At 49.2% G+C, this 23290-nt stretch overlaps 1 protein-coding gene and 1 pseudogene across 1 annotated transcript; both read left to right on the forward strand.

Moving 5' to 3' along the window:
- The first annotated feature begins 2639 nt into the window (after positions 1-2639).
- On the forward strand, positions 2640-23080 carry PINK1 (PTEN induced kinase 1). The gene is made up of 8 exons (XM_006738165.3): positions 2640-3104; positions 13188-13469; positions 15391-15491; positions 18483-18665; positions 19143-19306; positions 20259-20386; positions 20746-20982; positions 21791-23080. Exons 1-8 carry the CDS (start codon positions 2709-2711, stop codon positions 22046-22048), a joined length of 1749 nt encoding a protein of 582 aa, XP_006738228.2. The 5' UTR covers positions 2640-2708; the 3' UTR covers positions 22049-23080.
- Positions 4196-7324, forward strand: LOC102738698 (distal membrane-arm assembly complex protein 2 pseudogene; annotated as a pseudogene).
- Positions 23081-23290: the final 210 nt, after the last annotated feature.

The raw sequence follows: 23290 nt of genomic DNA on the forward strand, positions 1-23290 counted from the left end.
TTTCTTGTTAAAGAATAACTCACTGACCCAGGGGGTGCCTGGATGGCTGAGTCGTTAAGCATCTGCCTTCGGCTCAGGTCATGATCCCAGGGTCCTGGGATCGAGCCCCGCATTGGGCTCCCTGCTCTGCGGAAGCCTGCCTCTCTCTCTCCCACTCCCTCTGCTTGTGTTCCCTCTCTCGCTGTGTCTCTCTCTGTCAAATAAATAAATAAAATCTTAAAAAAAAAAAACTCACTGACCCAAATAAATTATGTAGACCTTGTTTGGATCCCAATCTGAATAACTGTAAAAGAAAATAAAACGATGGAGAAATCTGAATATCAACTGGAGAGTAAATGATATTATGGAGTTCATGTTAATCTTTTTAGAGATGGTAATAGTATGGTCAATGGATTGTTTTTTTTTTTTATTTTAAGAATTGTTATCTCTTAGAGATAGATACTAAAGTATTTATAAATGAAATATAATGTCTGAGATTTGCTTTAAAGTAATGGGGGGAGGGTTAGTAGGAAGGTATAAATAAATAAAATAATGGCTATTTGTCGGTAGTTGTTGAAGCCGGATAACAGGTACATAGGGTTTACTAAATTCTATTTTTTGTGTATGTTTGAAATTTCCCATTAAAAACAAAGTCAAGAAAAGGAGAGAAAAAAGAAATCACTCAGTACAAATCCCTTATCAGCCATTCCTAGCAGTGGCTTTGGTAACAGGGCTCTGCCACTGACAGGCAGTGTAACTCTGGACGGGTGGCTCCATGTCTTGGGACCTTAGCTTACTCATCGGAAAAACATGGACTTCGGGTGAGATTTCTCTTAGGGGGGTCCTAAGAAGGGAAGAGGACTGTGGGCTTGTAGAGAGGAGCCTAAGGGCATGAGGAGCGGGGCGGTGTTTTGAAAAAGAAATTCACGAGGGGCCCCTGGGTGGCTCAGTCATTAAGCGTCTGCCTTCGGCTCAGGTCATGATCCCAGGGTCCTGGGATCGAGCCCCACATCGGGCTCCCTGCTCGGCGGGAAGCCTGCTTCTCCCTCTCCCACTCCCCCGGCTTGTATTCCCTCTCTTGCTGTGTCTCTCTCTGTCAAATAAATAAAATCTTTAAAAAGAAAGAAAAAGGAATTCACGATAGCTGTACTTGAGTTTTGAGAAAGGAAAACTTTATTGCTATCATAAAAACTGAGTAGAAACAGAAGTGGAAAGGGAAAAACAAAGGAATCTACACATCAACAAGGGTACTAGTAAGCAGCAAAGGAGAATAAGGCGAAGTTACATCAGATCGGGTACTTAAAACAGCCAACCTCATCAGCTGGTCTCCCTGTGGAGACAGCCAGGCTGGAGTCCCCATTGAAAGGCCTGGGTGGAGCATCCTCCCCTCAAGTGAGACTTTCAACTGACCATCCCCATAAAGGCCAGATTTATATGGCAAAATAATGGAGTGTGAAGTTAAACATTTGTTTGCCTACATGCGGTTTGGAGCAAGCTGCATTCCTCTCTTATCATGTCTTTACATCTTCAAGGAGCCTGGGCTAGATGTGTTTTCCTCCCCTCCCAGATTCCATTCTGGGGGGCCAGCCCAGCCTAGACCCAAAGGGGATATAAGGCAAGATTTATAGCTCTTTGGTGTCTGGGTTTTTGTTCTGTTTTTGTTTTTTTAAGATTTTATTTATTTATTTGAGAGAGAGAAAGCACAAGCCGGGGTGGGTGGGGGGGGGAAACAAAGGGCAGAGGGAGAGGAAAAAGCAGACTCTTCGCTGAGCAGGGAGACTAAGTTGGGACTTGATCCCAGGACCCTGAGCTCATGACCTGAGCCGAAGGCAGAGACGCTCAAATGACTGAGCCACCCAGTCACCCCCACAAGGGCCAGTTCTGACCTGGAGGCGAGCTAATGTCAACTAACCAGGCTCCCAAGGTCACTCATGCAGGACAAGTCTCACAAACGACATTTTTTAGCCTGCCTGTGTGGGTGCGGGTCTGGGTGGTCAGTTATGCAAGACAAATCACAGAAACCTCCATCCATGTAGTACAGTGGGCAAGGACTCAACAATCAGGGCAACGTGAACTTTAATCTCAGCTCTGACACCGCATGTGACCACAGACTGTCACCACCCTTTCCATGCCTCAGTTTCCTTATCTATAAAAATGACATTCCTGGGCGAAAATGAAATGAATTAGCAGATGTAGAGTCTGGCGCGGCGGGTGATGGTCAATAAATAGTTTCCTTTCTCAGTTTCTCGATTTTGCCCAGGACCAGCGATGTTCACGCTCAGAACTCTTAACCCCTCCACGCTGGATTCAAAGTGCACTTGGGGGCGCCTGGGTGGCTCAGTTGGTTAAGCGACTGCCTTCAGCTCAGGTCATGATCTGGAGTCCCAGGATCGAGTCCCGCATCGGGCTCCCTGCTCAGCGGGGGGTCTGCTTCTCCGTCTGACCCTCTTCCCTCTCGTGCTGTCTCTCATTCTCTCTCAAATAAATAAATAAATAAAATCTTAAAACAAAAACAAAGGTCACTTGGGCGAGAAGCTACCCGCCGCGCAGGTGCGCGCACGGCGCCCCCTCGCGCCCAGCGGGGGAACCGCCAGAGCGGCGGTCCCGCCCCCCGCCCCCCCGCCCCCCGGCGCCCGCGCCTGCGCAGAGGCACCGCCCCGAAGTTTGTTGTGGTGCGGAGCGTCCCGGACGCTTGGGGCGGCTGGAGGGAACTGGGTCGCGGTGCCACCATGGCGGTGCGACAGGCGCTGGGCCGCGGCCTGCAGCTGGGTCGAGCGCTGCTGCTGCGCTTCACCGCCAAGCCTGGCTCGGCCTACGTCTGGGGGCGGCCCGAGCGGCCGGGCCCCGCGGCAGCCTGGCGCCGCGGAGAACGCCCCGGCCAGGCCGCGGGACCCGGCGCGGAGCGGCGCCGGCTCGGGCTCGGGCTCCCCGACCGCTACCGCTTCTTCCGCCAGTCGGTGGCGGGGCTGGCGGCGCGGCTCCAGCGGCAGTTCACGGTGCGGGCCCGGGGTGGCGCGGGCCCTTGCGGCCGGGCCGTCTTTCTGGCCTTCGGACTGGGCCTGGGCCTCATCGAGGAGAAGCAAGCGGAGGGTCGGCGGGCGGCGTCGGCCTGTCAGGAGATCCAGGTGAGCGCAAGCCCGGGGGCGGGGCGGGGCTAGTGCGGGGGCGGGGCCGGGGGGGTCACCTGCTGCCTGGGGCCATGGGGTCAAGCTCTACGTCTGTCCCAGCTGGAAATGCGTTGGACATCACCAGTTGAGGTTCATTTGCAGTGATACTGCACTCCTGATTTGGGGCCAGCGCCTCACATGTTCCCTTCCTCAAACGGCATGTTCTGGAAGACATGCTGCTAGTTTTAGTGCCCGCTGCACCGTGGCTGATGGCTTTGTCTAAGTTTTCTAAAATGTAATGACAATTAAATCATGACACTTCTTTCCCTGAGATAGTTGTCATCCCCAGTTTACGGACGAGGAAAAGTACTCAGAGAGGTGAAGTAATTTGCTCGAAGTCACACAGCTATTAGCAGACAGTGCCCAAAGTCTGACTCTCCAAAGCCTGTGCCTTTAACCTAAGCCTCCACAGTTTAGCCAGTCAGTGACATAGCTGAAGCCAAAGTAAAAACTATGAACAGCAGTAGAAAACATAAGACGTAACAGTTTTCATTAACCTGTGTAAAGTTGTCAGGAGTCACTGGATATGGGGGAGGGGAGGCTTTGTAAATGCTTAAAATAGCACAGAGACCTCTGTTTCTACTCAACCAAAATCTGTATTAGGCTTTTCCAGACAAACAGAACCAATAGCATATGTTTATTTAAAAAAAAAAAAAAAGCGCGAGAGAGATTTATTTTAAGGAATTGGCTCTGTAGTTGTGGAAGCTGGCAAATCCAAAATCTGCAGGGTCGACAGGCAGGCAGGAGACCCAGGAAGAGCCACTGTTGCGGTTCAGGTCTGAAGGCCATCTGCTGGCCCAATTCCCATTTCTTCCAGGTCGGTCAGCCTTCCGGGGTCTGAAACCACTCACGGAGTTAGCTCAGCGCCTGTGTGGTACAGCGTAGGGCTGAGGTCGGGGAAGATGGAGTTACTTGCCCAAGGACACAGCTGTTTAAGGACTGGGCAGTGTCTCCCATGTTTCCTGGTTTCCAGCCCTTGTTCCAGTTGTTCTTACTCGTGACCAGAGTGTCTCATGTTTGAGCTCTGGCCAGTTTGGGTGACGGGTGACATGTGGTCCAGTCCCCAGCTGCTCTCCTTGTCAGCAGTGGATGTGGAAAACAGTATGGCAGTTACCCCAAAATTAAAAATAGAATTATCATTTGACCCAGGAGTTCCACTTCTGGGGATATGCCCCAAAGAAATGAAAGCAGGGACTTGAGCAGATGTTTGTACACCCATGTACATAGCAGCATTATTCACAATAGTCAGAAGCAACCCAGATGTCCATGGATGGATGAATGGGTAAGCAGAGTATGGTGTCTGCATACAATGGAGTATTATTCAGCCTTGAAAAGAAGTTTTGACACATCCTACAACATGGATGAAATTTGAGGACATTATGCTAAGTGAAAGAAGCCAGTCACGAGGAGAGATATTGTATGATTCCACTTATATGAGGTACTTAGAGTAGTCAGAGTCACAGAACAGAAAGTGGAATGGTGGCTACCAGGCACTGGAGGGAGGAGGGAGTGGGCAGTTAGTGTTTAATGTGTGTGGAGTTTCAGTTTTGCCAGACGAAGAGAGTTCTGGAGGTAGATGGTGGTGATGGTTGCACAGGCCTGTGAATGTGCTTAGTGCCATTGACGCTGCATTTAAAAGTGATTAAAGTAGTCCATTTTATGTTATGTCTGTTTTAACACAATTTGTGAAAATAATTTTAAACCCTGTACATGAATGTTCATAGCAGCATTATTCATAATAGCAAAATATTAAAACAACCCCAACATCCTTCGGCAGGTAAATTGTTTAACTCTGGTACATCTGTACATAAATATTAAGTAATAACTAGGAATCAATTATTGATACAGGTAACAACCTAAATAAACCTCAAAGATATTATGCCTAGTGAAAAAAGACAGTCCCCGAAGGGTACATACTGTGTGATTCCATTTCTGTAACATTCTTTTTTTTTTTTTAATTTGCATACATTTATTTATTTATTTATTTATTTTTATTCTTATGTTAATCCCCATACATTACATCATTAGTTCTAGATGAAGTGTTCCATGATTCATTGTTTGTGCATAACACCCAGTGCTCCATGCAGAACGTGCCCTCCTCAGTACCCACCACCAGGCCAACCCATCCTCCCACCCCCCCATTTCTGTAACATTCTTAAAATGATAAAACTATAGAGATGGGGAACAGATCAGTGGTTGCCAGAGGACAGGGGCGGGGTGGGGGTAGTGCAGATACAGAGGTGGCACGAAGGAGTTCTTCTGCAGTGATGGCACAGTTCTGAACCTTGATTGTGGTGGTGATCACACAAATCTGTACATGGGATCAGTCTGCATACAGTTGGCAGTCTAGCAAGGTGGTGGCGTCCAGGGCAGGGTTGGAGCAGGCTAAGAGAAGACTGGAAGGAGGTTGAAGGAAGAGTTTGGGGGCTTTAAGAGTCCTTGCACCTGGTGGCCCTGGCCTGGAACGGGGGGTACCGGTGGGATCCATGGCCTGGGCAGGGCGGTGGCCCCAGAAGGCAGTTGGAAGAAGGGGAGGTCGCTGCTCCAGGTCCTGGCTGACCGCTTCTGTGACGTGGAGGCTCTGAGAGAGTACCTGCTCCAAAAGCAGGTGTTGCAGGTGCACCAGAAAAATCGACCTTTCACCTTCATCACGGGGCGATATGGCCCATACTTCAGGGGTGCCTGTTACATCCTGAAGCAGGGAGGCCAGCCGTTTCAGGGCAAGGAGTGGATATGGTCAGATGAGCATGGCCACTTCTCTCTTGAGTTCTCGAAGTTCCAGGCAGTGCCTCTGGAGGCTGTCGATGTCAGCGGCTGGGCTGCCAGCTACCACGGCCTGGACGGCCTCTGACCCTCCGCAGGCTGGACGTCGCAGACTTCCCTGCCATGCCCAACCTGGCCCTCACTCGGATCTTGTTGGAGGAGATGCTGTCCAGCTGCGAGGTTCTGGGGGCTCACTGGGCTCAGGGCCCCGAGTTAGGGCCAGAGGAGCAGTCTCCAGACACAGCCAGCCGCATTCCTGCCTAGCCCTCGGTCCCCTCCCCATCAAGCTGGGTCTCAGTGGACTCCGGGGAGTGTCTGACAGTTCTCCATCCTTCTGTCTTCCATCTTGGTTCACTCAACGTGGGGGTCGGGGTGGGATGAGGGGTGTGGCATGGCAGGTCGGAGGGGAGAGCATGAGGTTGGGGTATTTATTCCCCACCTCAGGGGCTGTGGCTGGCTGCACCCCATGCTGAAAGGTCACCGCTCCTATCATCCAGTCGGGCAGCTCTTCCCACACGCTTCTCTCCTGGGTTCCAACAGCCGCCTCCTGCCTCTTCAGGCCTGGGGGAGGTAAGCAGCCCCAGGGAGCTGCACTCCCCCTGTGGTTTCCCAGCCCTGCCCCTACCATGTCCAGAGACTCTTCTCAAAGTATCCTTATTTGAGTATGCTGCCGTTTCCTGCCGGGACCCTGACTGATACAGAGGTGCTCCTGGCATATTTCAGGGCTGCTGCTTCCCTGTGTGAGACAGCTCAGCTCACCGCTCACTGCAGCATCCCAGGCCTCTCCACTCACTAAATGCCGGTAGTGCCCTAAGTCCCACAGTGTTCCCGCTTACCAATTTATTGACTCAGCTCCAAGTTCAGCTTTCTTGTTGGCTCCGTGAAAATTGACCTGGGCCTTTGAAACAGTTTTCCTTTGCTAAGTGACAGGGTAAGTCACTTATCACTGTCAGTAGAGGGTCCAGGAGAGATTACAGGAGGAAGGGCTTTTGCTTCCTGGTTCCCTGCCCATGTGCTTGCTCTGCGGGCTCCTGGGCACCTGCGTTGCATGCGGCCTCCCCAGCATGTGGCTCCTGAAGTGCCAGGTGGTCAGTAGCTTCCCCTGGAAACCGCCCCCGCCCCCGCAGTTCCAGAGAGCAGTGCCTCCCTGAGAATGACTCCCCACCGGGGATTTAGTACATGCCAAGGCCCCTTACCAGTGAATCTCTTGTTATTTCAGTTTGCTGTTAAAATCAATTAATTCTTTATTTTTAAAAAATATTTATTTGTGGGGGGGAGGGGGGACGTGCACAAGCAGGGGGAGCAGACTCCCCGCTGAACAAGGAGCCTGATGCGGGACTCGATCCCAAGACCCTGGGATCATGATCATGACCCGAGCCAAAGGCCAACCCTTAACCAACTGAGCCACCTAGGCGTCCCTCAGTTAATTCTTTATATTAAACTTCATCTATTAAAAAAAAAGTTGCATAGAGCTGCATATACACACACACACACGCACACACACGAATGAATGCAGGTTTAAAAAGATGGTGAAGGGGCGCCTGGGTGGCTCAGTCATTATGCTTCTGCCTTTGACTCAGGTCATGATCCCAGGGTCCTGGGATCGAGCCCCACATCGGGCTCCGCGCTCAGCGGGAAGCCTACTTCTCCCTCTCCCACTCCCCCTGCTTGTGTTCCCTCTCTCGCTGTCTCTCTCTCTGTCAAATAAAGAAATAAAATCTTTAAAAAAATAAAAATAAAAAGATGGTGAAAACTGAATAAGGTCTGTAGTCTAGTTGACAGCAGTGTACCAATTCACTGTCCTGGTTTTGATATTGAATCGCTGCTTTATAAGATGTCACCATGGGAGGAAACTGGGTGGAAGGGACACAGGACGCTTCGTACTATTTTTTTTTTTTTTGCAACTTGTGAGTCTAAATTATTTCAAAATTAAAACTTAAAAAATATATCTCATTCTCAAAGCCACGGTTGATAAAGGATTACTCTACAGAACATTGCTTCTGCTCCATGGAGTTTAGAAACTAGTTGGCAAGGCAAGACAGACTTTCTTTTTTTTTTTTTAAAGGTAAAAGTTCTCACACAAGGTATATTAGCTTATAGATAGCCAGTGCTGTAGGAATCCTCCAGGACAGGTTGCTGTGGGCTGGGTTGTGCAGGCTGGTTCTGGAGGAGGGAGGAGCTTCAGCTGGGACTTGACGGATAAGTAGGGATGAGCCAGGCAGAGCAACTCCACAGAAACAGGTTCGGATAGAGGGTTAGGGTTAGAGAGAGTCGTATGAAAGATAAGTATGGGTACTGCACAGTAGAGCCTGGTGAAAGCTTTCACAAATAGGAAGCGCCAGGCCAAGTTGCTGAATAAAAGTTAGGTGTTTGAGCAGAAGAGTGACATGTGAACGTGAAACCGGTAACCAAGGGGTTAATAGGACTAATAAGCACAGCTGCAACTTTTTACCCAGACTTTCTCCACTTGCTTTGAAATATCGCTGACTCTCCTCCTCCAGGGAGGCAGATTTGAGGCTTCTTCCCCCATCTCCTTATTTGGTGGCCTCTCAAAAAAAAACAAAAACCTTACCTTGCTGCACTGGCTGTCTCAGTGATTTTGCTGCGAGTCAGAGGGAGCGCTTAGCCTGTGGCTGGTCAGACCCCAGCCAGTACGGGGAATGCGGTGACCAGTCCGAGAGACTGCCTGGGCTCTTTGTCCTAGGGACCGTCCCAAGTCCCACCCCCACTGGGCACTGCCAGCCTTGGGCACCTAATTTAACTCTTGCAGCAAGGAAGCAGTTTTTGGCCTCGGTTTGGACACGGGTCTCGGTGAGTCTTTCGTGTGCAAGGCCACGTGAGCTTATTTCCTCTTCCTGGTGGGTTGCCTCCAAATAGGGGGATTGGTGTGGATCTCTGAGCCTTGGCCTCCTCATCTGAGAGTTGACTAGGGAGCTGCTCCGTTCAGTAGGTGAAGCCCTGGCTTTGGGGGAGGAACCCGTGCTCACAGAGGTACTCAGGGCTCCATTTGGTTTGTCTGTTGCTTCAGCTTTTGGTATTTTTGGACAAAACCAGCCATGTTCTAATTGGAAAATGGAAAGTGAATTTGATTCCCCAATGCAGCCCAAACTTGGGCAGTCTTTGTTTTGCAACACTGCTTAATAATATTCATTAGACTGGAGAAAAATGCCCAATTAATGGAGCCATAAATTATGATCTATTTGGAAATTGGGCCTTTAAGATTTTGTTTGCATCTCGTTTGTGTATTTGTGTGTCCATGTATGGATGTTGTAAATGTGAGATTTTTTTTCTCTACCTCTGGATGGTGTTGCTAAAATTAATTTGTAGAAGAGCTCAATTTAGTTGGTGTAAAGGCAAGTAGTTGTGAGAATTGGGCATTCCAGGGGCGCCTAGGTATCTCGGTTAAGCATCTGTCTTCGGCTCAGGTCATGATCTTGGGGTCCTGGGGTCGAGCCCCGCAGGGAGTCTGCTTCTCCCTCTGTGCTCTCTCCTCTCTCTCTAATAAATAAAATCTTAAAAAAAAAAAAAAGAATTGGGCATTCCAATACCAAGAAAAATACTTCCAAGTTCATGTGATCTGGGAAAACATTCAATATTAAAGCTAATTTAAGGTTGTTGGTTTAATTACAATGGACATGTTTTTAAAGTTGCCAGTAGTAGAGGTAGAACTTTTGTTCTGCCTGTATTTACTGAAAGTCAGGTTCATGTTATAAAGTATCATGGATAATCTAAACATAATTGTTGAGAACAAACATAGGTTTGTTTTTGGCTTCTATTATGGGAAACAACTCTATGTAAGGAAAGTGTGACTGATTATTTAAAGAAGGAAAACTTAGGACAAAACTGAATATAAGAAGAAAAGTTGTAGAAGATCTATGAGAAGGGAATCTTTGGGAAGGAATTTTGTGGATGGTCGGGACCACGATTATGGAGATTAGTCAAGAAGTTTATTAGGGAAAGATCGACGACAGCTGGGGAAGAGACAGGAAGAAACAGATGGTTAAGAGAACAGGACCAGGCAGAGGTCGAGCAGTGATACAACATCAACAGAAGCCTCAGCCTCTTCTCTAAGGAGTCAAAGGCCGGATTACCCTTCAGAACCATCCGAAATTGGGGCAAACGGCTGGATTTTATATACTCCTATGAACAGTCATTGGACCGGGACCACCTAGGAAGAGCATGACCTCAGCAAGGCGGCTGTCTTCAGTCAGGGCCCTCCCTGATGACCACCGAGAGCTAAGGACTGTTGGCAATTCCCACAGCTGAAGGTCATTCATTCCTGATGGAGATTCTGGCCAGCACATCGCAGCACCCACCACAAAGGCTCAGATCCATGCAGCACCCTGGTTGGCCCTGTCTCAATGAGTATACGTCAACATGGGCCGTGACAGGGAGGGACAACATACATTTTTTTAAAATTTCATCTTGTTGGAATGAATGAGTTTTACTCGCAGAAGTACATCAATATGGGATGCCTGGGTGGCTCAGTCGGTTGAGCATCTGCTTTTGGCTGGGGTCATGGTCCCAGGGCCCTGGAATCAAGTCCCACATCGGGCTCATTGCTCAGCAGGGAGCCTGCTTCTCCCCCTGCTTGCGCTCTCTCCCTCTCTGACAAATAAATAAATAAAATCTAAAAAAAAAAAAAAAAAGATGGAAAAAAAAGTACATCAATACAAGATTGGGATTTGGTTTTCCTATTAAAATGACCATTTTCTTAGTTACTGGTCTATTCCTTTTTTTTTTTTTTTTAAAGATTTTATTTATTTGTTGGAGAGAGAGGGGGAGCACGACAGGCAGGGGGAGTAGCAGGCAGAGGGAGAAGCAGGCTCCCCACTGAGCAAGGAGCCCAATGCGGGACTCGACCCCAGGACTCTGGGATCATGACCTGAACTGAAGACAGATGCCCACTGATTGAGCCACCCAGGCATCCCATATTGGTCTACTCTTAAGAAATTATAAACAAAGGCCTTTTGTCTTTATCTTTAATTTTCCTAGAAGAAAAGTTTCCATGTTTTGTCTTTATTAGGTCTTTGATTATTTCAGACAGTTGAATCTTAAAAGAGCTAAGTTTTGCTCTTCAGAGAGCTCTGTTTGCCTTTAGAATCTTAATGCCACCTTGGTTAAATAGATAATTATTAAGTTTTGTAATGATCTGTAATCCTCTTTAGGCATGTGCTTTAAAACCTTATGATATTTTTGACCAAATTCCCAAGATTCAACTTCTAAATGAAATCTTGTTATTAACGAGACTTGTTCATTTGGTATGTCATATTACATGGGAAGCATTGTCAAATAAGTGGTGATAAACCTTAGATTATGTTATATGGGTGAATGCGATAACCGTTCCAGAAATTATATAAAATTCCCAAGATTTTGATATGTCCTGGTATAATGTCATCACTTATTCTAGTTATTGAAGCATTGTGTGTCACAGAAAAACCATGGCCATTTTTGTGTCTTTTGTCATTTACAGTCATTGTTTTACTCTGATGCTGTTACAGATATGTTTCAGCTTCAAGGAGATTCGTGGAAAGGACTTTTGACAAGTACAGGTCTCTGATACCTTTAAAATCGTAAAACCAAATTGAGTAAGAATTTCTGGAACTAACAGGAAAACTGCATTGAAGCAGAACAAGAATTAGTAATATGGGACTGAGTGAATTAAGGAAGATGATTACTCTTGTTTGAAATGTTCCTGGTTCTTTAATGTTTGCTTTTCCAGATTTAAGGAAACTTTTTCTCTTAAGCTGTTATGACTTGCAGAAATTTGGTAAAATATTCCTTTGTAAACAGATATGAAACATTTATCTTTTTCTTCCCACCTGATCCCTCCAGATTCAGAAACTCTCAGTGAGTATTATGTATTCATGGCAGTGTATTTGTTTGCATAAGTTCAGTAAGAATCTGCTCTTATGATAGGACACAATTGGAAACATTGGTTATATTATCAATGCTTTGGCTGGAATGTCCTCTTTGAGGGTGACATGCATAGACTCAGATATGACCAGACAGTTTTAAGGAACTAAGGTTGACTTTATGGAGTCAGTGAAGCCCCTTGGAAAAATCAGCCTCGTACCTTGCTTATAGGGTGCCCAGCAGCCTTACCAGGTGAATAAAGAAAGTCACTTCCTGGCAGGTGCAGGAACCTCAGGTTATTTTGGGGACCTCAAGAAGAGAGGAATTTACCCAAATCTGTAGAATACATATTGCAGGCAAAGTCTGATGACAAGTATTTGGCTTGGCTTCTTAGGCTTGAGAGACTATTAAAAGTTCAGTCTGAAATTCCTTATGAAAAGTTCCAGCAAAGCAGATTTTCTGTTTAAAAATAAAGCAAACCTTATATGGCCAATCACTATTTATTCTTGCAGCACTTATGTAAATAAATAGGCCAAGATTGTTAAAACTGGAGTCTTACTTTGGCTATCTTGGGTGGAAATGAGGGTGATTTTAGAAAGAGAAATCACACATTCGTGGAAGTTAGAGTAACTGTCTTTGGCTCTTTGTTGTTTGCCTCTAAAACTGGGCTGGATCCTGAATTTTGGTTTCCTCCAGTATCTGGTTATGATTTTCCAAACTAAGGTTTCCAATTTTCTCCCATTCCCTAAAGCTGCCCTTTCTCCTGAAGCCCTGCAAACTGAAGCTAGACAACTGGAGGTAGACTTCAGGTATTTTAGAATTATTAGAGCTGTTTGGAACCCAAGAAGGCAGCTGTTGTCTGCTGCCAGGGACACCAGAAATGGGACTGCTTGATTGCCCAAGGGAACAATCGGGCAGATCAAGGTGCCAGGATAGCGGCCCACACACAGACTCCAAAACCCTTATTAGTGGCTCTGGTAGCAGACAAAGCCTTAACCAAACATCAGCCCTAGTATTCCTCTGAAGATCTGAGGAGAGCTGCCCCTTCATAGCTCCCGAGAACCATCCAGTAGCTGCCTGCAAAGGCCCTTGCCCAGAGAGCTGTCTCTGTAATCAGAAGCCTCCAACATTGTGCGGGGAGCTTGGCAGGTAAGGTGGGCCAGCTGCAGAGGTGAGAGGTTTTGCAGTGTTCTCTGACTGCAGTGAAGGTACAGAGTTTGAGAAAACATTATTCTGAATAATGGGAGAGAGAGGTAGGTTGGCCTAAGCCCAGGATGAGCAGTAAAACCCCATTTGGTTGTGTTTTTACTAGCTCTTGATCTGGTCACTGAAGACCTTGCCTGGCTCTCCCTCTCCCCTCCCCCACTGCCCTTGAGCCTTACTAGGCATCCTGGCTCATGGTGCGTGTTTTGTTCCTCACAGGCAATTTTTACCCAGAAAAACAAGCTGCTGCCTGACCCCTTGGACACCAGACGCCGGCAGGGCTTCCGGCTGGAGGAGTATCTGATAGGGCAGTTCATTGGCAAGGGCTGCAGTGCTGCTGTGTATGAAGCCACCATGCCTGTGTTGCCCCAGAGCCTGGAGGTGGTGAAGAGCATCAGGCCTCTTCCAGGCAGAGGCCCGGATGTCGTTCCACGAGAAGAGGAGCCAGCTTCCCAGGCCCCTGCCTTTCCCTTAGCCATCAAAATGATGTGGAATATCTCGGTGAGAAGGGGGCCTTTCATCTTTGAATTGGGCATTTCTCAAAACACCACGGGCGACTGGGTGGCCCAGTCGGCTAAGCATCTGCTTTCGGCTCAGGTCGTGATCCCAGGTTCTGGGATCCTGTGGGCTCCCTGCTTGGCAGAGGAGTCTGCCTCTCCCTCTGCTCCTCCCCCTGCTTGTGATCTCTCTCTCTCAAATAAATAAATAAAATCTTTAAAAAAAAAAAAAAAACAACCCCCGGTCTTGGTGAACTGGCTAGTGCTTTTTCCCAGGAGGTAGACAGGCGGGCTGTCCACAGCATATGGGCGCCTGTATAGTTAGGCTTCCTTGCCCTCTCATGCAAGAGTCTGAAGCAGTTTCAGACTGTAATGTCTGCCAGTCACCTGAGGATCCAGTTAAAAGGCAGATTCTGGTCAGCTGGCCTGGGATGGGAGCTGGGATTCTGCCTTTCCAACCAGCTCCCAGGTGATGCCCACACTTCTGGTCTGGTCCACACACAGCAGCAGGTGCCTGAGCCCCTGGTTCCTCATGATCCAGTTAGCTGATCCAGTTAGCTGAATTCGGGCCTGCCGTTCCCACCATCCTCCCTCTTTCGCTCCCCTGACCTGCCTCACTGGAGAGGAGAGGCCACACTCCTGTCCTCCAGACTCCCCTTCAATCTCCCCTCCAAATCAAAGGCTTGTTTGTCACCTCCCTGCTCTCAACTCTGGGAGGACTCAAGGCTTAGGGAAATTGAGTGTTTTCCTTTCACAAAAACAAAGATTTTGTCTAGAGCAATTTCTTTCTCTTCTTGCTATATAGGTGGGTTTAGAAAATTAAGATGCGATGTTCTCTCTCCTGCCCAGAGCATCCGCCCAAGCCTAAGGTGGGACACAGCCATGGCAGCTCATGCTAGACACTGAAGAATGCAGTTTCTGGTTTTGACCTGGGGGATGAAGGTTATTAGACTCTTGCCTTTCCGAGCTAGGGGATTAGCTAACAAGTAGCCAAGGCCTTTGCCTGTGAAACAGCCAGGGTTAGCATCAAAACTTCCAGATGGGCATGCTGACTGTTGCACACACAAAAGCTAAATGACTTGACTCCTAGAGGGTTCCTAATGGGTTCCACAGGATTGGAGAGACCTTTGTAATGAAATAAGGAAAACGGGTGCTTTTGCTCATCTTTGGTTCTTGCCGTTGTTCCTTTTTACTGAGGGGCTGGGGAAGGTCGTCCTGTGATTCAGCACAACCTTATCCAAGGCAGATTTGTCCGGCTCTGCCTGTCCGCTGAAGGCAGCCTGCTGGGGGTAGTCTTAGTGACCCAGTGGCCAGTTTGAGCCTGGTGGTGACCGGAGGCATTGATGGCAGGAAGAAGGGTCCCTCACCCTATCTTGCCATCTCTTCCTGCCCTGGGCACCCGAACTGCCAAGAGTTTGAGATGTGATGTTGAAGCCCCCTGGGAGTTGGCACAGACGGATTCTCTGCCTCTCTCTCCCAGGAGAGAGTAGCTTGGCTTGCTATTTCAGAGAGTTTATCTTTTTTTTTTTTTTTAAGATTTTATTTATTTGAGAGACAGAGCATGAGCAGGGGGAGGAGCAGAGGGAGAGGGACAAGCAGACTCCCCACGGAGCAGGGATCCCGACGTGGGGCTCAATCCCAGGACCCTGAGATCATGACCTGAGCCACCCAAGTACCCCCAGAGAGTTTATCTTTTATCTTGAATGTCAAAACCAATTCTAGGAGTACCTGGCTGGTTCAGTCGGTGGAGCGTGCAACTCTTGATTTTGGGGTTGTGAGTTCAAGCCCCACCATTGCGTGTAGAGATTACTTAAAAATAAAATCTTAAACAAACAATTCTAGGCAGTAGCTGTCTGGTCCAGATTACAAGGAGGACTTGGACCTGCTCCGGTCTGTATAACCCTGAATTCATGATTGTGTTCCAGGCAGGCTCCTCCAGTGAAGCCATCTGTAGGACGATGAGCCAGGAGCTAGTCCCAGCTAGTCGAGTGGCCTTGGGCGGGGAGTACGGAGCAGTCACTTACAGGTAAGCACTCATCTGCCCACCAGACTGGCTGAGTTCTTTGAGAGCAAAATCCTCACCTGTGTCCACAGAGCGGTGTCTGATGGACATGTAAAAGATAGTAAATGCTCACTGAGTGATGTAGTTAATGGTGGCTTTGTAGTTGTTGGATAATTCAGCTTGGGAAAGATTGCAGATCATCTGACTCCGACTGAAGATGCAGGTGGCTGATTCACACTGGAGCAGAGAGAGGCTGTCCCAAAATGCCCAATTCAGAATGTTGGAAAACTGATCTGACTTCTGGTTGTTAAGTAATGCCCAGGGGGAACGCCACTCATCCATACCAGCTGAACTCTGGCCCCAGCGCAGGCAACACTCATTCCAGTCTTGGCAGTGCCAAGAGCTTTTAAAAAAAATGTGGCCTGTTCTCAAGAGTTCTGTGTGTGGCAGAGGAACGAGACAAGTTGGGAGCAGAGGTCAGGGTGGTAAGTGCTAGAATCATGGATGCTCAGGTGCTGAGGGGAGCCCATTTGGAAAGGCCTCTCGAAGGGCCCATCATTGCTGCCTTTTGAAGATGAATAGGCACCACCTGGGCAGAGAGGTGAGCAAAGAGGCCACTCCGCAGAGGGAAGAGGGGGCGGATGGCAGCCCGCGCTCCTAGCTCTTTGTAGGCGCTGTGTACGGCGGCGAAGATGAATGCTGCGCGTGCGACCCAGTGCGGTGCCAAGCGTGCGACGGTGTGCTCCCTCGTATTTGCAGACCATCGGGAAGAGCTGCGTCTTGGCAGCTCACTAGTGGGTGGTTTCTAGACCTAGTGCTGTCAGAAGCGGGAGGGCAGGCACAGGGACTCGAGAAAGCACATGGAAAGCGGCTTCCGTGGTTTGGAAGGCTCTCCTGTGCCTGAGGGGCCGCCATGCCGGCCGACAGAAGCTCGGTGGGCTTGGTGTCCTCCTCCGCTCCTTGGCCCTTGGTAGGGAATGGCTGTTGCCGGCGGCGGGGGGGGTTCCCTCCGGCGGTTCTGTGTCCAGCCTGCTGATGCAGACCTCCCATCTGCAGTCCTCCCTGCCGGCCTCCGGCCCCTTCCCCCGCTTGCGGTGTTTTCATAGCATTTATCACCATCTGACCTTAAATCATAGATGGCTTTGTCTATCCTGCCTCTCCCGTTGTACTACGAGCACTCTGAGGGCAGGGCTTTCCTGTTTTGTTGGCTCTGTACCCCTACAGCTCAGTAAATGTCCGTCGAATGATCCCATGAATTTGACAGAAGGTCTGTTACCTAAAGTACTGATGACATCAGTGGCTCGGTCCCTGAGAGCACTCTGGGCATATTTCCATCTAGCCTCTGCTCATCTGGGGACTCAGGCTCGGCCCTTGTGATCTGCTCCTCCTTCCTCTCCCACCTGATCTCTGATCTTGTCCCATTTACACCCTGTGCTCTACCATACTGAATTCATACTGCCCTCCCCCACATGCACCACGCTCCTCCATGCCTGTCTTCTGTACACACAGTTAGCTCTCCTTGGGCCGCCCTCCCCACAGCCTCCTGTCCCACTCGTCTCAGTTCAAACACACCCCCCCACACACATACATCACACAGCCACACTCCTCCCGTGGGCTCCCACGACAACTGGGCAGAGCTTTCCCCACTGTGACATGGACAGCCTCGAGCTAGGATCCTGATTCTAGCCCCAGTAGCCCAAGGCTAGGAACAACGTTTCAACTCCCTTGATTGCTTGCAGGGGTGCACTCAGATGGACTCAAGAGAAAGAGCAGTAGGCCACACATGGACTGACTCCGCAGAGCTCGGGAACTGAGGCAGATCTTAAGATGGGGGCGGGCATCTTGCTCCCTCAGTGTTGTCTTCATGTCTCTGGGCTTCTGCTCCATTCTCTGCTGCCACCCCAGTGTCCTTATTTCTTACCCCATAGCTCTTCCGTGTCTGTGTGCCTTTGGTTTCTACATCTCTGGCTTCCCACGGCCCCAATCAAGTCTCATGGCATCCTTCACCTTCAGCTCCATTGCAGATGGACTGCTAAGTTACTACCATGTTTTTTCCACTGGTGCTCCTCAAAAAGAGAATTGAACTGGCCCCCATCCCTTTTCCCACCAACCATTTGTATCTCAGATGTGACTGCAGGCTCCTTGCCCTGAGGCCAGGTGCCCACCCAGTGAGAGTACGGGCTGAGGGGTGGGGCTGAGACATAGGCTGACGCACACCATCCAGAACACAGCCACTGTGCCTCACCAGGGCTGTGGGTGTGGGGCTCCCCGAGGAGGAGGGGTGGATGGGCAGGTGACTGATGTACTACAAACTGCCTCTGTGTCCGTTGTTCGTTCATTCAGCAAAGGTTTTGTGGGTTTTTTTTTTTTTTTAAAGATTTTATTTATTTGAGAGAGCGTGAGAGAGAGAGCACACAAGCAGGGGGAGTGGGAGAGGGAGAAGCAGACACCCTGCTGAGCAGGGAGCCAGATGCAGGGCTCCATCCCAGGATCTGGGGATCATGACCTGAGCTGAAGGCAGATGCTTCACTGACTGAGCTACCCAGGTGCCCCTCAACAAAGGTTTGAGCTCATACTACACTTTAAGGGTTATGCTAGAACTTGCCATCAGAAATTATGGGTCCTTTATGTAAGTATTAACCTTAAAACTTAGGTTATTGCTTTACTCCCTTTGGCAATTGAGACTGAGCCCAGAGAAGTAACCTGGCCAGGGGCTTACAGTAGCAGACCTGGAATTCAAGCCATATAGTCTGATTCCAGTCTCTTAACCACTGTATTCTGCTGCATGGGGATTGATGGATGGACAGGTGGACGGAGCAGAGTCGTCAAATGTGACAAGTCATTTTTATGGGTTTGTTTTTTCGCTCTAACACCAGGTTCTGCACCTGACACATAGCAGATCTATAGTACATGTTTGATAAATTAAAAAATGGGTGAATGTCAGTATTTATCATGGCATAATTATCTTTCCAACTGTTGTATCTGATACTGGACTCTCCCATTTGGCTGAAATAGAAGATCCAAGGGAGGTCCCAAGCAACTGGCCCCTCACCCCAACATCATCCGGGTCTTTCGCGCCTTCACCTCTTCTGTACCACTGCTGCCAGGGGCCCTGGTCGACTACCCTGATGTGCTGCCCCCACATCTTCACCCCGAAGGCCTGGGCCACGGGCGGACGCTCTTCCTCGTTATGAAGAAGTAAGTAGGAGCTGGGGGTGCCTCTGTGCACCTGGAGGCACGGGGTGGCAGGGAGGAGGACCCTCACCCCTTACTGTCCCAGAAAGCGGGGTCCCTTTGGAGTGACTTTTCATGAAACCGCAGTCTCCTCTTCATTCAGAACCTGGGCCTCACTGGTGTTTTTAGTCCATTTGACTCTTGCCCCCTCTGTGGCTTGCCTACCCGTTGTGTAAAACCAGTTCTCCTCCCCAACCCTCTACACCTCCTGGCATTGCTGTCACTGGCATGAGGAAGGAGTATCTGTTCCATTACTTCCATCATGTGGGGCCCCAGCTCTCCCTTCCTAACTTGAGGATGGTGGGTGGTAACAGAAAGAATGCTCGGGGAAAAAGATCAAAAAACTTGAGGAAGAGGAAGGCCCATCATCCTAATAGTAAAGAAGATGCTGGGGGACCACTGATGTGCGACAGCCAGAGGCCCTGTCACCCTCTCCACCAGCTATCCCTGCACACTGCGCCAGTACCTTCGTGAGAACACCCCAAGCCCCCGCCTCGCCACCGTGATGATCTTGCAGCTGCTGGAGGCGGTGGATCATCTGGTTCAACAGGGCGTCGCGCACAGAGACTTAAAATCTGACAACATTCTCGTGGAGTTGGATGCAGGTGGGTCCTGGCCGCACCTTCCCAGCCCTCCAGGGGCACCAGACTTCAGGTCTGCAGACACTTAGGACCCCTCCAGTCCTTTTGGGTTTTATGTCCTGTTAGAAGTTGTATCTTAATTTAGCTCTATACCCAAGAGATGAGCAATCTCTCCTTCAAAATGGAGGCTTTCATTCTCTTTGTGGGGCTTGTGGAATGATGGTTAATAGTCCCCGAGAGTTCCTTTCTGTTGCCCACTTACAGAACAAAAACCTCGGTGGTGGAAGTTTTCTCAAAGAAAAGAGAGGTAGACTTAGCTCAGTAGAAAAAAGAATTTTCAAACAGTGAGAGCTGTCCAAATGTAAGCCCAGCTGCCCCTGGAAATAATGAGTTCCCCAGTTCCCCACACGGGAAGCACTGAAGTAGAGGCTGGATGGCCACTTAACCTGCGATATTTTAAAGGAGAGTCACAGATTGGGTAAATTTTGAGCTATAAGATGTAAAGTAATGTGCCATTAAATTGCTAGAGGAACTAGTTTTTTAAAGGAAGTCTGTGTGAATCCTCTTACAAATAACTAAATCCTAATGAACCTGTTTCTTAGGTTTGGACTTGGGGTTTCAAGTTCAGATCAAAGATATTTGGGGCATGAGAGCTCTTAGAGCTAAGCGCCATCTACTGAGCAAACCAGGAGCAGCTCCTTCAGTCTTGGGATAGCTCCGATTACTGATCAGTTACATTGAGCCAAACTTTTATCCAGTTCTTTGCTTGAGGGCTTTGGTTTTCCCGGAGGCATCGTCGTGCTCCTGTAGCTGGCCTCCCATTGAGCGCTCCGGGGAGTGGCCACCCACTGCATTCCTGGGCTGATACTGCGTCCCTGTTAGCCCCTCACCCACATCTTGGTGTCTGTAGTAGGGCTCCTGCGAAGGCCTCTCAGAGGAGAGAATCATCACTCCTCTCTGCCCGTCCCTTCCCCAGATGGCTGCCCCTGGCTGGTGATCACAGACTTCGGTTGCTGCCTGGCTGACGAGCGCACCGGCCTGCAGCTGCCTTTCACCAGCTGGTATGTGGATCGGGGCGGAAACGGCTGCCTGATGGCTCCAGAGGTGAGTCCCGACGAGCTGGCCTGTGCTGTCAGCAGACTTCTCCATCTTGTTTCCACTGACTGAGAGGACAAGACTCGCTGCCTCATTACCTACTCAACACCTCTATCTTTTCTGACCCTTAATTTGGCACAAGTCCCTTGCCCTGTGAATCTGGCCCTCCCTAATGTTCACAGATGTGCGTTTTGTCAGCACAGAGTAGGCGGCCTAAGCAGATTCTTCTGGGTCTGAGCCACAGCTCACTCACATTCTGGATTCCTTGGGACGGAGTTCAGATTAGCCCGTGAGTCGGGTGCTGTGTAGGTACACGAATACGTTAGGAATGCCAGCAACTTGAAGCTCACCTGTTGCTTTCCAAGCAGGTGTCCACCGCCTGCCCTGGCCCCAAGGCGGTGATCGACTACAGCAAGGCGGATGCCTGGGCTGTCGGTGCGCTCGCCTACGAAATCTTCGGGCTCTCCAATCCCTTCTATGGCCAGGGCGGGGCCCACCTTGAAAGCCGCAGTTACCAGGAGGCTCAGCTGCCCGCACTGCCCGAGTCGGTGCCTCTAGATGCAAGACAGCTGGTGAGGTCACTGCTCCAGCGAGAGGCCAGCAAGGTAAGGCCGTCCCCGGGTTTGCAGGGATTGTGGAAGTCTGTGTTCCATTGTAAAGATCAGGTTTGGGCAAGACTAGAGTGACAGATGGCTCCTCTTACAAAGATAAAGGCCAAGTACAGGAGAACAAACTTCAGTATGGACAGGACTAGGGGAGCTGGCCAGCAAATTAGAATTCCAGCAGTGCAACTCTTCTTGGCTTTAATGGTTTAAGTTACTTAGAAGAAGATCTATTTTTAAGAAATGTTTAATGGAGTTGTAGTTTATAGGAACAGTTGACACCTAATGAGACAGATGTGAAGGCCTCTCCCAAGAGCAGATCTGGACATTTCGAAATTAATAAGGGAAAATAAAGGCTAGCCAGTTTGAAGCCGTGATCGGGCGTGGCAGGCCCACAAAGGCAGACAGGGCTCAAGCTACTGTTCTACCACTTCCTTCCACTGGGCAGCATGCTGGTAGGGCCACAGCTCGTGCTCACTGCTACCAGTTACGAAGTGATGAGAGGACCCCGCACTCCAGAGGGTGCCAGGACCCAGGCAGTTTGTGGGCCTTCCTTGATGGGGAGGCTATTTCAACAATGCAGACTGCCTGGGGCACGTGTGCACCTGGAAAAGCCTGGAACGGGGTAGAGAGCAGCCAGCAGGTGTCAGGTGAGTGAATGGTATTATAGGAAGGAGAGACAAAGGGGTGGACAAGAATTTGATTGGGGCCAGAGAAGGGAAGACCCTAAAATAAGAATTCATTAAATCAGGTTTTGTGTTGAATGCTTTGCCAAGGATGTTCTAAGCTTCTGCTTCCCTGCCTGTTACAGAGACCATCTGCCCGAGTAGCTGCTAATGTACTTCATTTAAGCCTCTGGGGTGAACATACTCTAGCCCTGAAGAATCTAAAACTAGACAAGATGATTGGCTGGCTCCTGCAACAGTCAGCTGCCACTCTGCTGGCTGATAGGCTCACAGAGAGGAGCTGTGTGGAAACCAAGATGAAGATGTTATTTCTGGCCAACCTGGAGTACGAAGCGCTGTGCCAGGCAGCCCTGCTCCTCTTCTCCTGGAGAGCAGCCCCATGAGGGCTCTGCTGTCGCTGGCGTATCACTAAAAGAACTTCGCAACCTGTGTGTGGTGCTGGTCTGTGAGGGCTGCGGGCGGCGCTAGAGATAAGGTCTTGGGCTTGGCAGGTAGAAGGAACAGCTGGTGGCAAAGGTCACGGTCTGTAGCTACTAACTCACCTGAGCTGTGCGATTTTAGGTGCGCCGTGTAACCTGCATGAGGTTCTCACCTGTGCTGAGAGAACTAGACCAGCGCGGAGCCAGAGGGGCTGGCGGCTCTCTGCACAGGGCTCGTGGTAAATACCGCAGCTGTCACGGCTACTCCCCGTTGTTAGAGCACAAAAGCAGTCCAAAATGCGTAAATACACTGAAATTTGAATTTCATGTGTCACTAAATATTCTAAATTTTTTTTCAACTGTTTAAAAACGTGAAAACCACTTTTGGCTTGCAGGCCACACTGGCCAAGCCATGGTTTGCCAACCCCTGGTCTAGATGAATCCAAAGGGCCTAACTAAAAAGAAATGATAAGTAACCACTAGGCCCCCTGTGTGTAAGTGCTAACAATGTGTAAGAAAGATTGGAATACAAATCCACAAGAGTTCAGCAGGTGAAAAGAGGGTCCGGAACTGGTTAACTGTGGGCCAAAAAGCCCTACCAGCCTCCCAGACCCCTGTGAGGGTCCAGGCAGCAGGGGACTCCAGGAATGAATTCTGGCTTGTTTGAAAGTGGCAGCCAGGACCTCGGTCTGCATGTTTTCTGAACTGGACGCTGTATTTGGTCAGTATATTCAGGTATCAGAATGAAGAGACAGCCAGTGAGGCCTGGAAAGCTCGGGGAGGTGGGGGGGGGGGGGGTCTCTGAGGAAGCACTTCCGCACAGCTTCCTCCACCTACTGAATCAAGTCTAACAGAGCTAGAAGCAATGATGAAATGGAAATTAAGAGTGTGTTGTTTTACTTGCTGATGTGCCTTTTGACTAGCATCTCTTACAGGAATTGTGAAGAATTAAATGCACATTTACAACTGAAGAACACATATTTGCTTTGAATTGAATATGTGGCTTTAAGAGTGATTCTTACAACCTAATAAAGCCAGGAAAATTCTGTGAGTAGAGATCAACAGTGGGGAAGGGATTTCACATAAATTTTACACATGCTTTTTAGAAATTCAACTACTGCTTAAAGCAAGGTGAACATACACGTCAACTCTGTAATCCTATTGGAAAGTCAGACACCTTGGTGTATTATTAACCATGTCCTCTCC

Source organism: Leptonychotes weddellii, chromosome 4 (genome assembly GCF_054177405.1).
Source record: "Leptonychotes weddellii isolate Sample4059 chromosome 4, ASM5417740v2, whole genome shotgun sequence".
NCBI lineage: Eukaryota > Metazoa > Chordata > Mammalia > Carnivora > Phocidae > Leptonychotes > Leptonychotes weddellii.